The sequence below is a fragment of the Alligator mississippiensis genome, chromosome 4, assembly GCF_030867095.1.
Source record: "Alligator mississippiensis isolate rAllMis1 chromosome 4, rAllMis1, whole genome shotgun sequence".
Taxonomy (NCBI): Eukaryota; Metazoa; Chordata; order Crocodylia; family Alligatoridae; genus Alligator; species Alligator mississippiensis.
Genome location: NC_081827.1, coordinates 253,871,457 through 253,884,946, shown reverse-complemented (window position 1 = coordinate 253,884,946; position 13,490 = coordinate 253,871,457). Strand labels below are relative to the sequence as shown.

The 13,490-nt window shown below is 62.2% G+C and overlaps 1 protein-coding gene across 1 annotated transcript; it reads right to left on the bottom strand.

Annotated features, from left to right (window-relative positions):
* Positions 1-70: 70 nt before the first annotated feature.
* PRKAG3 (protein kinase AMP-activated non-catalytic subunit gamma 3) lies at positions 71-13,472 on the bottom strand. Its single transcript, XM_059727543.1, has 10 exons — positions 11,765-13,472; positions 11,333-11,414; positions 11,080-11,138; positions 10,904-10,949; positions 10,372-10,426; positions 9,916-10,042; positions 6,886-7,051; positions 6,714-6,751; positions 5,255-5,401; positions 71-4,604 (listed from the first exon to the last, which is right to left on the bottom strand). Exons 1-10 carry the CDS (start codon positions 12,266-12,268, stop codon positions 4,488-4,490), a joined length of 1,341 nt encoding a protein of 446 aa, XP_059583526.1. The 5' UTR covers positions 12,269-13,472; the 3' UTR covers positions 71-4,487.
* Between the last annotated feature and the right edge of the window lie 18 nt (positions 13,473-13,490).

The window sequence follows — 13,490 nt, the reverse complement described above, 5'->3', positions numbered from 1 at the left end:
GGTGTGAGCCCCGGGGGGGGGTGGGGGGCGACAACCTCCCTGCCCTGGTCACGGAGCCACACGGAGCCAGTGCAGTCCCAAGGTTTATTTCACAGCTCCAAGCAGCAGGAGGAGGGCGGGGGGCAGCCAGGGGCAAGCAACAGCCCCCAGTGCCCACCCCTACCCCAAGCAAGCGCTGGGCCAGGGGCAGCATCAGCCAGGCGCCTGCTCCCACTCTAGCCCAGCTCCAGGTGCCTAAAAGTCAAATGTGCCTAGGCCTTGGCACAAGCCCAGGGCCCTCTGGCACCGTCTGTGTCCCAGTTAGGGGACCCAGGGGTCCGGGGCCTTGCAGGGAGAAGCGAGGGGGCAAGCAGCCCCACGTCTGGCCGAGCATGAGAAGCACAGACAGGACCAGACCGGCTGAGCATGGCCGTGCCCCCCCCAGCCCCACGCCAGCAAACCCATTCCCCATGAGTCTCCCCCTGGGCACGGGTGCCAGGGCCGGGTCTGGCCGCCTGCAACCGGGCCATGCGAAGGTCAGAGCCTCGCACCACGGGCAGGGCATCGGGTACCAGGCAGGCGTCGTCTCAGGTCCCAGGGAAGGTGATGCCAAGACAGCTTCACTCCTCCCCGCCCAGCGGCGCAAGCAGGTCGGGTCCCTTGCCAGAGCTGCGGCTCTTCCCGGGGGGCAGCAGCTCTTCAGAGCGAGCTCCGGTCGATGCCTGCGGAGAAAGGGGCAGGGGGTCACATCCCCCCTCCCACCCTTTTCCCAGCCCCCCACTGAGGCATTGCAGAGTCCCAGAGCCCCTGGCAGGGAGCTGCAGGGCCGCATCCAGCCCGAGGGAGGGTCAGCCCCGTCCAACCTCCCCTGACAAACCCCGTGTGAGACCTCGGAGCCGCATGACACCATTGCCCCGACACAGCCTAGGCATTGCCTCCACCCCCAGGATACAGAGGGCCACGGCCCCAACGTCCTGCTGCTGCCAGGGGGGTTGGTGGGCACTGGGGAGAGCCCAGGCCCAGGCTGTACCCCGCTGCAGAGGGAGGGGAAATCCCCCAGGCCAGGCCAGGCTGAGCAGGGGGCAAATCCCTGCTTGCCCCCTGCCCTCCCCCATGCAGCGTGAGCGGGGGGGCAAGAGCCTCCAGTCAGGACCCTGCGGGGCTGAATCCCAGCAGGAGCATTGGCACAGTCCCCAGCACTCAGTGCCTCTGGGGGGGGGCTTCAACCCCCTGACCCCGGGGGTGGGGGGCAACCCCAGCCTGGGACACCCCCCCCCTGCAGAGCATGGGCATCGCTGCGCCTCGACCCTCCTGCCCAGCACCCGTCCTGCCTCGCCTTGCACCCTCCCGTGCTGCAGCGCCCACCACTCCAAACCCACCCCTGCCCCTGTTACCCCCAGTGGCAGCCAGTGCCATGTGCCGAACCACCCCTGGGGCTGTGGCACTACACCTGGCCCCTGGGCTGAGGACAGTGGCCAAAGGCAGGCACTGGAGTGGGGTGGGGGTAGCTCCGGGCTGCCCCACCCCTGACACCCGACAGACATCACCCCACACCCGTGGCCACGTGGAGCACAGCTGGCGGGAGGGTGTGGGGGACACAGAGCACAGGCACCACGTGGCTGGTGGGGGGCTCAGGGCCCTCAAGGCCTGTGGACAGTGACGGCTGCAAGCTGCCCCATGCCGCAGCAAGCATGTGCGTGGCCCCAGCCCTGCAGGATCCATGGCAGCTGGCAGTCTTTGCCCCCTCAGTGCCATGTTGGTGGGGGGGAGATGCCCCTAATAGAGGGGGGCCTCTGCTCATGCCAGGCTGCGTCAGTCTTGCACGCTGGCCAGCTGAGGCCGTGCCCCCCAGGGGATATTGCCCATCTGTCCCCAACCCAGTGAAGCCCTGCCAGGGTTAGGGAGAAACAAAGGGCCAAGACTGGCTTGCAGACAGATTCATAGGTTCATAGATGTAGGGTCGGAAGGGACCTAAGTAGATCATCAAGTCTGACCCTTGCCCTGGGCAGGAGAGAAAACTGGGCTCGTATGACCCCAGCCAGGTAATTATCAAGTCTCCTTTTGAAGCCCCCCAGGGTAAGGGCGAGCACCATTTCCTTTGGAAGCTGGTTCCAGGTCCTAGGCACCCTGACCGTGCAGTAGCGCCTCCTGATATCTAGTCTGAACCTACGCTCGGTCAATTTATGGCTGATTCCTTGTTACTCTGGGAGGTGCTCGGGGGAACAGGGACTCCCCCAATGCCTGCTGGTCCCCCTTGACTAGTTTGTAAATGGCCACCAGGTCCCCCCTCAGCCTTCTCTTGCGAAGGCTGCACAGGTTCAGGTCCCGTCGCCTCTCCTCGTAGGGCCTGCCCTGCTGTCCCCGGATCATGGGGGTGACCTCCTCTGGACCCTCTCCATGCTGTCCACATCCCTCCTGAACTGGACGCAGTACTCCAGCTGCGGCCTGACCAGTGCCGCATAGAGGGGGAGGATCACCTCCTTGGCCCTGCTCGAGATGCATCTGTGGATGCACGACAAGGTGCGGTTGGCGTTCCTGACCGTGTCTCCACACTGTCGGCCCATGTTCACTGTGGCATCAATAATGACTCCAAGATCCTTTTCTGCCTCTGCACTGACGAGAAGGCAGTTCCCCGGCATCTACGTCTGCTGCTGGCTCTTCCTCCCCAGGTGCAGCACCTTGCACTGGTCAGTGTTGAACCCCATCCTGTTCTCATCCGCCCACCCCTGGAACCTGTCCAGATCTAGTTGCAGCCTGTCCCTCCCTTTCAGCATGCCCACTTCTCCCCACATCTTAGTGTCGTCTCTGAATTTGAACAGGGTGTTTTTCACCCCCTCGTCCAAGTCGCTGATGAAGATGTTGAACAGCACAGGCCCGAGGACCGAGCCCTGGGGGACCCCATTGCCCACAGCCCTCCAGGTCGAAAATGACCCGTCCACCACCACTATCTGGGTGCAACCCCTCAGCCAACTAGCGACCCATCTGACTGTGTAGGCCACAGTCGCCTAGCTTTTTAATGAGAATGGGGTGAGAGACAGTGTCAAAGGCCTTCCTGAAGTCCAGAAAGACTACATCCATAGATTCATAGACTGTCAAGTCGGAAGGGACCACAATGGATCATCGTGTCCGGCCCCCTGCCCCTGGCAGGAAAGAGGACCGAGGTCAGATGACGCCAGCCAGGTGACTGTCTAGCCTTCTCTTGAAGACCTCCAAGCTAGGTGACAGCACCACCTCTCTTGGAAGCCCATTCCAGATCCTGGCCACCCTTACTGTGAAAAATTTCTTCCTAATGTCTAACCTGAATCTACTCTCCACTAGTTTGCACCCATTATTCCTAGTCACTCCCTGGGGTGCCTTAGTAAACAGCGCTTCCCCTGTTCCCCGTTGACCTCCCCTAATAAATTTATAGGCAGCCACAATATCTCCCCTCAGCCGTCTCTTGTGAAGGCTGAAGAGATTCAGCTCTCTCAACCTCCCCCCGTAGGGTCTATCATGAAGGCCACTAAGCATGCAAGTGACCCTCCTCTGGACCCTCTCGGGATTCTCCGCGTCCCTCTTGAAGTGCGGCGCCCAAAACTGGACACAGTACTCCAACTGGGGCCTGACCAGTGCCGCATAGAGGGGGAGCATCACCTCCTTTGATCTATTAGTCGTGCACCTGCTAATGCACGGCAAGGTGTGATTGGCCTTGTTGACGGCCTCGTTACACTGCCGGCTCATGTTCATCTTGGAGTCAATTATGACTCCCAGATCCCTCTCTGCCTCCGAGCTGCTGAGAAGGACGCTCCCTAACCTATAGGTGTGCTGGGGGTTCCTCCTTCCCAGGTGGAGTACCTTGCATTTATCTTTATTAAAGGTCCACTGCTACCCCTGCATCCAAGGATTTTGTGACCTGGTCATAGAAGGCCCCCGGGTTGGTCTGACAGGACCTGCCCCTAATGAACCCATGTTGGTTGCCCCTGAGCATCGTCCCTGCTGCTTGTCCCTCACAGTTGTGCTCCTGGATAATTTTCTCAAAGAGCTTCCCCAGGATCAAAGTAAGACTAACGGGCCTATAGTTGCCCGGGTCCTCCCTCCGTCCTCCCTTTTTTGGAAGCTGGTTCCAGATCCTAGCTGCACCAGACCTGAACCAGGGGGTGATGGAAACACCCCATCCTCCCCCCGCCTGCCCACTGATCTCCACCTGCTGCATTTCAGGGGCTCCTCTGCCAGGGGCACAAGGACTGGTGGGGGTGGGGGGTCGGGGCTGACAGGACAGCTGCGGCCAGGGAGTGGAGGCTGGGTGCATGGGGGTGCCCGTTCATGGCATGCGGAGATGCCAAGGGATTTGCCGGCACGGGATACAGACCTGAGCGCGAGGCAGGCACAGGGCCCTCCCAGCCCCAGGGCAGCCAGGCAGGGGCATGCGGTGGGGGTGGGGGTGATTGGGGGGCAGAGCCTACCTGAGCCGGAGAGAGAAGCGGAGGAAATGGAGGGTGGTAATGGAGAAAAGATGGAGCATCGCAGGCTTAAGAGTTAAGAGCATCGATACCTGCGGGCGTGAGCACCAGTGCCTGGAGGATGTCGGACAGCGAGATGATGCCCCGCGGGAAGTGCTGCTCGTCCACCAGAACCAGGCGATGGACCTGTCGGGGGGACGGGGCAGGTCAGAGCTCAGCCTGGCCAGAGGTGCGGAGCTGGGCACAGACAGGAATCCCAGCGTCGCGGGGATGGCCGGGAGCTGAGGCAGCCCGAGGCAGGATCTGCCCCATCCAAACCCTCCCAGACAAACCCCATGTGTGACCTCGGAGCTGCACGACAGTTGCTCCGGACAAAGTCCTTGGCATCGCCTCCGCCCCTGCCCCCAGGAAAGCAGAGGGACTGCAGCCGCCAATGCCCTGCTGCTGCCAGGGGGGTTGGTGGGATCTGGAGAGAGCCCAGGCCCAGGCTGTGCCCCGCTGAAGAAGGAGGGGAAACCCCCCAGCTGGGCCAGGCTGAGCAGGGGGCAAATCCCTGCAGAGGCGTCTGCCCAGATCTAGCCTGCCTGGCTGCAACCTCCAGCCCTGGGCAAGGACCTCAAGGCCCTCCCTGCTCTGGGCACCTTTGTGGGCACCCCTGCTCTCTCTGGGCACCTGCTCCGGGCAGCAGGGGGGAGAAGCTGCTCTGTCTCGTCTCTGCAGCGCTTCGTGCACTGACAGGCTGTTCATGTTCTGGAGCCCGGGACCGGGTCCAGAGCCCGGTGAGGGGGTAAAGGGCCCAGACAGGGGTGTTTGGGCTGAGGGGACCGGAGACCGACCTGCTCGCTGGTGATGCGGTCGATGACGGCCTCCATGGTCTCGTGGGGGTAGCAGGTGAGGACACCCTCCAGGCAGAGGCTGCGCTGCCGCAGGGCCTCGCCCACGCTCACGTCCAGGTTGTTGTAGGTCTTCTGTGCCGCCAGGTGCTGCGGGGAGAGGCCCAGGGGTTGCACCCGGAGCTGGGTCCCAGCCAGGACATCCCCCCAACCCCACCAGCAGGGCCCTGGCCAAAGGCTGCAGCTCTCGGACATGGAGGAGTCCCCGGCCCAGCCTGGGGGTGGAGGAAGAGCTCTCGCTGGCTAAGTGGGCAGGGATGAGCATGTGGGTGCAGCGTGTGTATACCTGCAGGGGTTGTGTGCATGTATGAGGGGGTGTGCACATGTGCAGCGTGTGGGTGTGCATGTCTGCAGGAGTTGTGCATATGTGAATATGAGCCTACATGTGCAATGTGTGTATGGGTAGGCATGCCTGTGGGGGCTGGGCATGTCTGTGTGGGGGGGTGAGCATACCAAGACAGTACATGCATGCAGGAAGCATGTGTGCAAGCACACACACACACGTGTGCATGGGGGGGGGCCTCACCCTGCCACCCCCTGGTGCCACGCTGGGGCACTGCACTTGGTACCAGCCCCCATTGCCCCGGGGGTCACCTCAGAAGTCTCCCATCCACCCCCTGCACATGTGCGCACACTCCCCTCGTACGCACGTTGCACATACGTACTGATCTCCCACACACACACACACAGACACACATAACCCCTGCAAGCATACACACACTGCACACATGCTCACCCCGACACCCAGGCACATGTCCCCTGCGGGCATGTCCACACACATGCTGCATATGTGTGCTCATCTCCATCCACACACATGCCACAACCCCTGCACAAGAATACACACACACACTGCATACATGTGCTCACCCCCACATGTACAACGCCTGCATACATACACAAGAACACACATGCTGCAAATGGGTGCTCATCTCCACTCACACACATGCACAACCCTGACACACATGCACATACCCACTGCATACGTGCTTACCCCAATGCACACATGGATACACCCCCTGCAGGTGCGCACACACGTGCACAACCCCTGCATGCATGCACAATACACGCATAGTGCACAGGTACGTTCACTCTGGCACACACGTGTACAACCCCTGCATACATACACAAGAACACACAATGCATACGTGCGCTCATCTCCATGCACACACATGCACAACCACTGCACGCATGCACAAACACACACACACACACACACACACACACGCTCACCCCTGCACACACATGCACAACCTCCCCATGGCAATCGGGGTTGGTCCCTGCCCCACAGTAGGCCCCGAAGCAGCTCCAGGGTTGCGGAGCAGCTCCTTCCCCCCCCACCCCCAAACCACGAGGCAACGTGGACAGAGCCCCCCTCCCCGCCATGCCCGCCCCTGGCACTCACAATGACATCAAAGCGGGAGTACAGCCCCACGACCTTCCCTGCGGGGACATGGGAGAGAAGTGTCAGGGCCACGGGCAGCAGGGATGGGACCCTACAGACCCGCAATGAGTGGGCACTGGGAGCAACCCAGGCTCGGGGTGGGGTGGGGTGGGGGGCGGGTGTGCACCCGTACCAGCTTCATTGACGACTGGCAGGGCAGAGACCCGGCGGTCGACAAAGATCTCGAGGGCGTCATAGACGGGCGCTGCCTCGTGCACCATGGCCACGTCGCGGAAGGTGCCGATGCCCAGCTCCTGGATGGTTTTCTGCAGAAACCGCGGCTTCGGGATAGTCGTGCCCTGCAAGCAGCCCAGCTGCACACACCTGCACGTGTGATCGCACACCCCCCTGCACTCAGGTTGACCCACGCACACTGCTGCCTGCACATGCAAATGCTGTACATGCTGCAGACATGATCCTGCACACACGCATATACGCAGCATGCATGTTCTCATGCATCCAGCTCGCTTGCATACCCGCACACGTATGTTCATAGTTGGTCGGATCGGAAGGGACCTGAGCAGATCATCAAGTCCGACCCCTGCCCTGGGCAGGAGTGAATACTGGGCTCATATGACCCCTGGTAAGTTTAAGCTCATATGACCCCAGCTAGGAATTATCCAGCCTCCTTTTAAAGCCCCCCAGGGTAGGAGCCAGCACCACTTCCCTTGGAAGTTGGTTCCAGATCCTAGCCACCCTGACTGTGAAGTAGCGCCTCCTGATGTCTAGTCTGAACCTACTCTCCAACAACTTGTAGCCATTATTCCTTGTTACTCCCGGTAGCACTCAGGGGAACAGGGACTCCCCCATTCCCCGCTGGTCCCCCCTGGACAGTTTATAGATGGGCACCAGATCCCCCTCAGCCTTCTCTTGTGGAGGCTGAGCAGGTCCAGGTCCCGTCGCCTCTCCTCGTAGGGCCTGCCCTGCTGCCCCCGATCATGCGAGTGGCCTCCTCTGGACCCTCTCCATGCTGCCCACATCCCTCCTGAAGTGCGGTGCCCAGACCTGGACGCAGTACTCCGACTGCGGCCTGACCAGTGTTGCGTAGAGGGGGAGGATCACCTCCTTGGACCTGCTCGAGATGCATCTGTGGATGCACGACAAGGTGTGGTTGACCTTCCTGACAGCGTCCCCGCACTGTCGGCCCATGTTCATTTTGGAATCAATGACGACTCCCAGATCCTTTTCTGCCTCTGCGCTGACGAGAAGGGAGTTCCCCAGCCTGTAGGTGTGCTGCTGGCTCTTCCTCCCCAGGTGCAGCACCTTGCACTTGTCAGTATTGAACCCATCCTGTTCTCATCCGCCCACCTCTGTAACCTGTCCAGGTCCAGTTGTATCCTGTCCCTCCCTTCTAGTGTGCCCACCTCGCCCCAAATCTTGGTGTTGTCAGCAAACTTGAACAGGGTGCTTTTCACCCCCTCGTCCAAGTCACTGATGAAGATGTTGAACAGTGTGGGCCCGAGGACCGAGCCCTGGGGAACCCCACTGCCCACAGCCCTCCAGGTCGAATGTGACCTGTCCACCACCACTCTCAGTGCGACCCCTCAGCCAATTCGCAATCTATCTGACTGTGTAGGCATCGATGCCACAGTCATCTAGCTTTTCAATGAGGATGGGATGGGAGACAGTGTCAAAGGCCTTCCTGAAGTCCAGAAAGACTACATCCACCGCAACACCTGCGTCCAAGGATTTTGTGACCTAGTCGTAGAAGGCACCAGGTTGGTCTGACAGGACCTGCCCCTAATGAACCCGTGCTGGTTGCCCTTGAGCTTCGTCCCACCTGCCACTCCTTCCCAGATGTGCTCCTGGATAATCTTCTCAAAGAGCTTCCCCAGGACTGAAGTAAGACTAGCGGGCCTATAATTTCCTGGGTCCTCTTTCCTCCCTTTTTTGAAAATGAGAACCACTTTGGCCTTCTTCCAGCCTTCTGCCACCTGGCCAGAGCACCACAAGTGCTTGTAAAGCTGTGCCAGGAGCCTCGCGATGACCTCTCCTAATTCCCTCAACACCCTGGGGTGGAGAGCATCTGGACCTGCTGATTTGAACACATCCAGCCCCTCCAGAAGTTCCCTGACTTGGTCCTCCCTGACCCTAGGCCTGGCGGAGTCTCTCCTGAGTCCCGGGGGGGACATCCCGCTCCCTGCTCAGAAAAATGGAGGCAAAGAATTTGTTAACAAGGTCTGCCTTTTCCTCTGGTGCAACCACCAGATTGCCAGGCGTATCCTGCAGGGGCCACACGTTGCCTGGTGCCTTCTTTTTACTCCCCATGTATTTAAAAAAGGACTTTTTGTTGTCCTTGATGCTAGCTCTACTTCCGTCTCCGCCTTAGCCTTCCTAACAGTCCCCGTACGGACCCGAGCGAAGGAGGTATACTTCTCTTTGGTGGTAGCTCCCCCCCTTCCACTGGATGTATGCCTTCTTTTTGGCTTTCAAGAGTTCCTGAATGCCTTTGGCGAGCCAAGGGGGCTTTTGAGCACTCTTGCTTCCTTTGACTCACGTTGGGATTGTCACCCCTCGGGCTCGGACAATCCTCTCCTTAAGGAAGAGCATGCCCCCTGCATGCTTGCTCACCTCTACCCAAACATATGCTGCACATGTGTGCTCACCCTTCTACACACACTTGTCCTCTGCATGCATGCACACCCATGTGCACACAGCAGGTGTGCTCGCCCCACTACATGTATGCCTCCTGCATGTATACTCCCACCCATACACTGCACACGTGCTCGCACACATGTTCACCCTCTGCACACATGTATGCATGCACGTCCGTATGCACATAGCACATGTGCTCACCCTGCTACATATATACCCCCAGCAGGCTTGTACAAACACACACATGTGCACACACGTTTCCACATATGCACTCACAACCACACACAAGCACATAACCCCTGCATGCAGACACACACCCACTGGCACTGCATATGTGTGCTCATCTCTCAGCTCACACGCCTGCTGCCCATATGCAACGTGTGCCCATCTCCTCTCCACACACACGTGGCTCGCACACACCAGGACCTCTGCACCCAGCTCAGCCTCCAGGTACCCCAGCACACCTCCCCACCCTGCCAGGCATGTTTTGGGCATGGCCCCCGCCACACACACCTCCTGCTGCCACAGACAGGGGCAAGGCAGGGTCCCCCCCCCGCGCCCCACTCACGAAGATGTGGAGGAACTTGAGCAGGCGCTTGTGCGTGAGGATGTGCAGGACGTCGCCCGACACCGGCTCGATCACGGGCAGCCGGTGGATCTTGTGCTTGATCAGCGAGTAGACAGCATCAAAGAGGCTGGGGGGAGCAAGGCCCAGGGGTAGCATGGGGGGAGGAGGGTGGCTGGGCCCCCCCTGCCCAGCTCTAGGTCCTTGGTTCTGACCATGCGGGGGGCACCTGGGCTGGCTCCAGCCTGCCAAGCCTGCCCCCCCATCACACATAGCTCAGGGGCCCAGACTCCTGGGTCCCACTCCTGTCTCTCCCATCTTCATTGCCCCCACCACCCTAGTGCCCAGCCCCCCCGAGTGCTGGGAAAGACCCTGGTGGGGGTCCCAGCTACCTGGGGGATTGGCTCAGAGCTGCCCCTGCCTCCCCAGCATTCCCTGCCTGGCGGAGGGGGCAGTTACCTGTTGTTGGGGGAGATGAAGACGAGGGGTTTGCAGGAGCCTTGCAGGTAAACCTCTGCAGGGAAGCAGAGACCGTGAGGCGGGGGGTAAAGGCAGCACATGTCCATACATGTAGGTGTGCACATGCACACAGATGCACACATGCCCACATATAAACAAGTACACATGCACAAGCACATACGTGCAAATGCACATGCATATGCACATGGAAGTAGGCATGCACATGCACCCACGTACATGCATATGCACAAGTAGGCACACGCACACCCACCTATGTACACAGGCAGGCACACACACACACACACACACACACACACACACACACACACACACACACACATCCACGACGTGCCTTGGACGTCTCACAGTAGTGGCCTGTGTCAGGCCCGTGCGCCCTGACCCTGCACACAGCCCCCTCCAAACCCCCAGACTCTTCCCCCCGCTCTCCCTCCCCACATCCACACACATGCTCACAGGCACACACACGTGCATGCAGTCTCCCACCTGCACACATGTGCACACATGCTCTCACCTCGCCAGGTCTCAATCTTGTGCTGCTCGATCTCATAGATCTGCACCTGCAGAGTATGGTGGGGAGGGGTGAGCACCAGGGGGGAAGGGTCTCTGCATGGGGCCCACAGCACCCATGGGTGGGGGGGGGTCCCACCTGGCACACTTCCCCCCACACCGCCTGGGGCCATGACTCACCAAGGGTGACCGGTAGTAGCGGTGCAGGATGTTGATGAAGTCGGTGATTGTGAGCATGCCTACCGGGGGGCAGGGGGAGGAATCATCAGGGGGGCCCTGAGGTCAGGCCCTGGAGAGTGCGGCCACCCCCAAGGGGCCACAGTCCCTCCCCTAGAGATCACGGCAGCCCCCCAGACCCCACAACCCATAGCCCCCCTCCCCCCAACCTCAGCCAAGGGCCACAGCTGCCCCGAGGCCACGGCCCTGCACTCACCCACGAAGCACTGCTGCCGGCTGTCCCACAGCGGTGCCGCCCGCACGCCGTTCGCCACCATGGCCAGGAAGGCCTTCTTGATCTGGGGAGGGGGCAGGGGGGGAAGGCATCGGGGGGGGGCAGGCACCAGGCCACAGCCGATCCCTCCGGGGCCACGGTCACTGCCAAAGACCCAGGTCACTCTCCAAGACCAGAGCTGGCCCCCGAGACAACGGCCAACCCCCTGGGGGAACAGCCCCTTCCCTAGAGACTATGCCCCCCCCCGAAGCCACAGCCCTTCTCGGAGACCACGGCTGCCCCTGAGGCCACAGCCCCCACCCGAGTCCGTGGACTCCCAGCCCCTGCCCCTTGACAGCCCAGACCCCCGCAGCGCCAGGCCCGGCCCTAGAGCCGCAGGCTCCGGCCCCTACGAGCCCCGGCCACGGGCCGCACCTCAAGCGAAGTCTCGAAGACGACGAGCTTGGAGCTGGTGGGCATGGCGTCGTAGCAGCAGTGGCTCATCATGAAGCGCATGTACGCCTCGGCGTCCGGCGCCTGGAACTCCACCTCCGGGCCCAGCCCCAGCAGCTCCGCGTCCGGCACCGGCACCGGCTCCGGCTCGCCCGAGCTCGTGGCCTGGGGCTCCGGCTCCGTGGCCTCAACCTCCATGCCCTGCACGTCGGCTCCTGCGTCCCCCAGGCCCAGCCCCACATCCTGGGCCCCAGCCTCCCAGCACGGGGCCCGTGGGGCCACGTGGGAGCCTGGAGGGACGAGCAGGAGCCCCGTGAACCGGGGGCAGTCCCATCCCAGCCCATCCCCAGCCCCGGCCTCTGCACACTGGACCAGGGGTGGGGGGCATTGGGGAGTAGGACAAACTGGCAACCCCCCCAACCCTCTGGCTGGGGGCAGGGACCCCACTGTTTTGCCCCCCGTGGGGATTACAGGGAGCAGTCTCATTTCCAACCCTTCAGCCCTGCCAGTGCCCCTCACTCCTATCTCCAGGGCTGGAGGGGACAGCTCAGCTGGCAAGGACAGACTGGGAGGGGGTCCCCAAGATAGCAGAGACGGGGACAGGATGGAGGAGACTGGGGGGAGCCCTGGGTTGAGAGTGAGGAGCACCGGGGGGCTGGGGCAAGGAACTGGAGCTGTGGGTCAGGACCAGCACCGGCAGGGCTGGAGATGGGAGCAGGGAGCTGCAGGTTGGAAGTGAGGGGCGCCGGCGGGGCCAAGGACCAACGCTCGCTGCACAGCCGCCCCGACCCACCTGCCTGGTGCGAGGGCAGCCGGGCGTCCAGCGGCCGGACCTGGCAGGGCGGAAAGCAGAGCGAGGCGGGCACTGCCGTGACCGGGGCCTTGCACCTGCTACTGGGGAGGCACCAGCAGGGCAGCCTAAGGCCTGGGCCCAGCCTCACCCTGCAGGGGGTCTGAGCCCCCCCATGGGACCCGCTCTGGGCAGGGGGGGATCCCAGACCACAGCGGGGTGCACTCCCAGGCTGGCAAGTGCCAGGGCCCTGGGGCAGGAGGGGCCAAGGAACTGGTGCAACTGGGCCGAGGGTGCAGGCAGCCACCTTGGCCCTTGGCCCACCCCTGGGCCCTGTCCCCCCAGCGGGGGCTGCCCCTGGCCCCCCAGCCCCCCATGCCCCGCCAGTACCTGCTGGGTGGCGACGGGCAGCTCCATGCAGCCGCCCCGGCGCTGCTATTCTGAGCCGGCTGCGGGCAGATTGAGTGTCGCAGGCCCTGCGCCCTGCCGGGGGGGTCCAGCTGTCTGAGCTGCGGGGGGGCGCGAGGGGTTGCTAGGCCAGAGCCCTGGCACCGTGACCCCAGCAGCGCTGATGGATGCACGGACAGACGGGGGATGCCCAGGCAGACGCACGGCCGAGTGTGCCCAGCCGCTGGGGGAGGGGGCTCAGTCCCACATCACATCAGGCCCCCGGGAGCTGGCACAATTGAGGTCCCCCCCAGCTGCTCCCCCGCCCCACAAGGCCTGGCTCCGATTTCGGGACAGCTGCCCGGGCAGCTCACGTAACCTCTCGGATCACAGGCCAGGCGGCTCGGCCCTCTGCATGGCTGCGGGGGGTGGAGGCCAGGCAACACCCCCCCTCTGCCCAACCCCGAGCCTGCCTCGGTTTCCCCACACCTCCAGCAGTGGCAGGGCTGGCGGTGCGGGGCGACGAGCAGA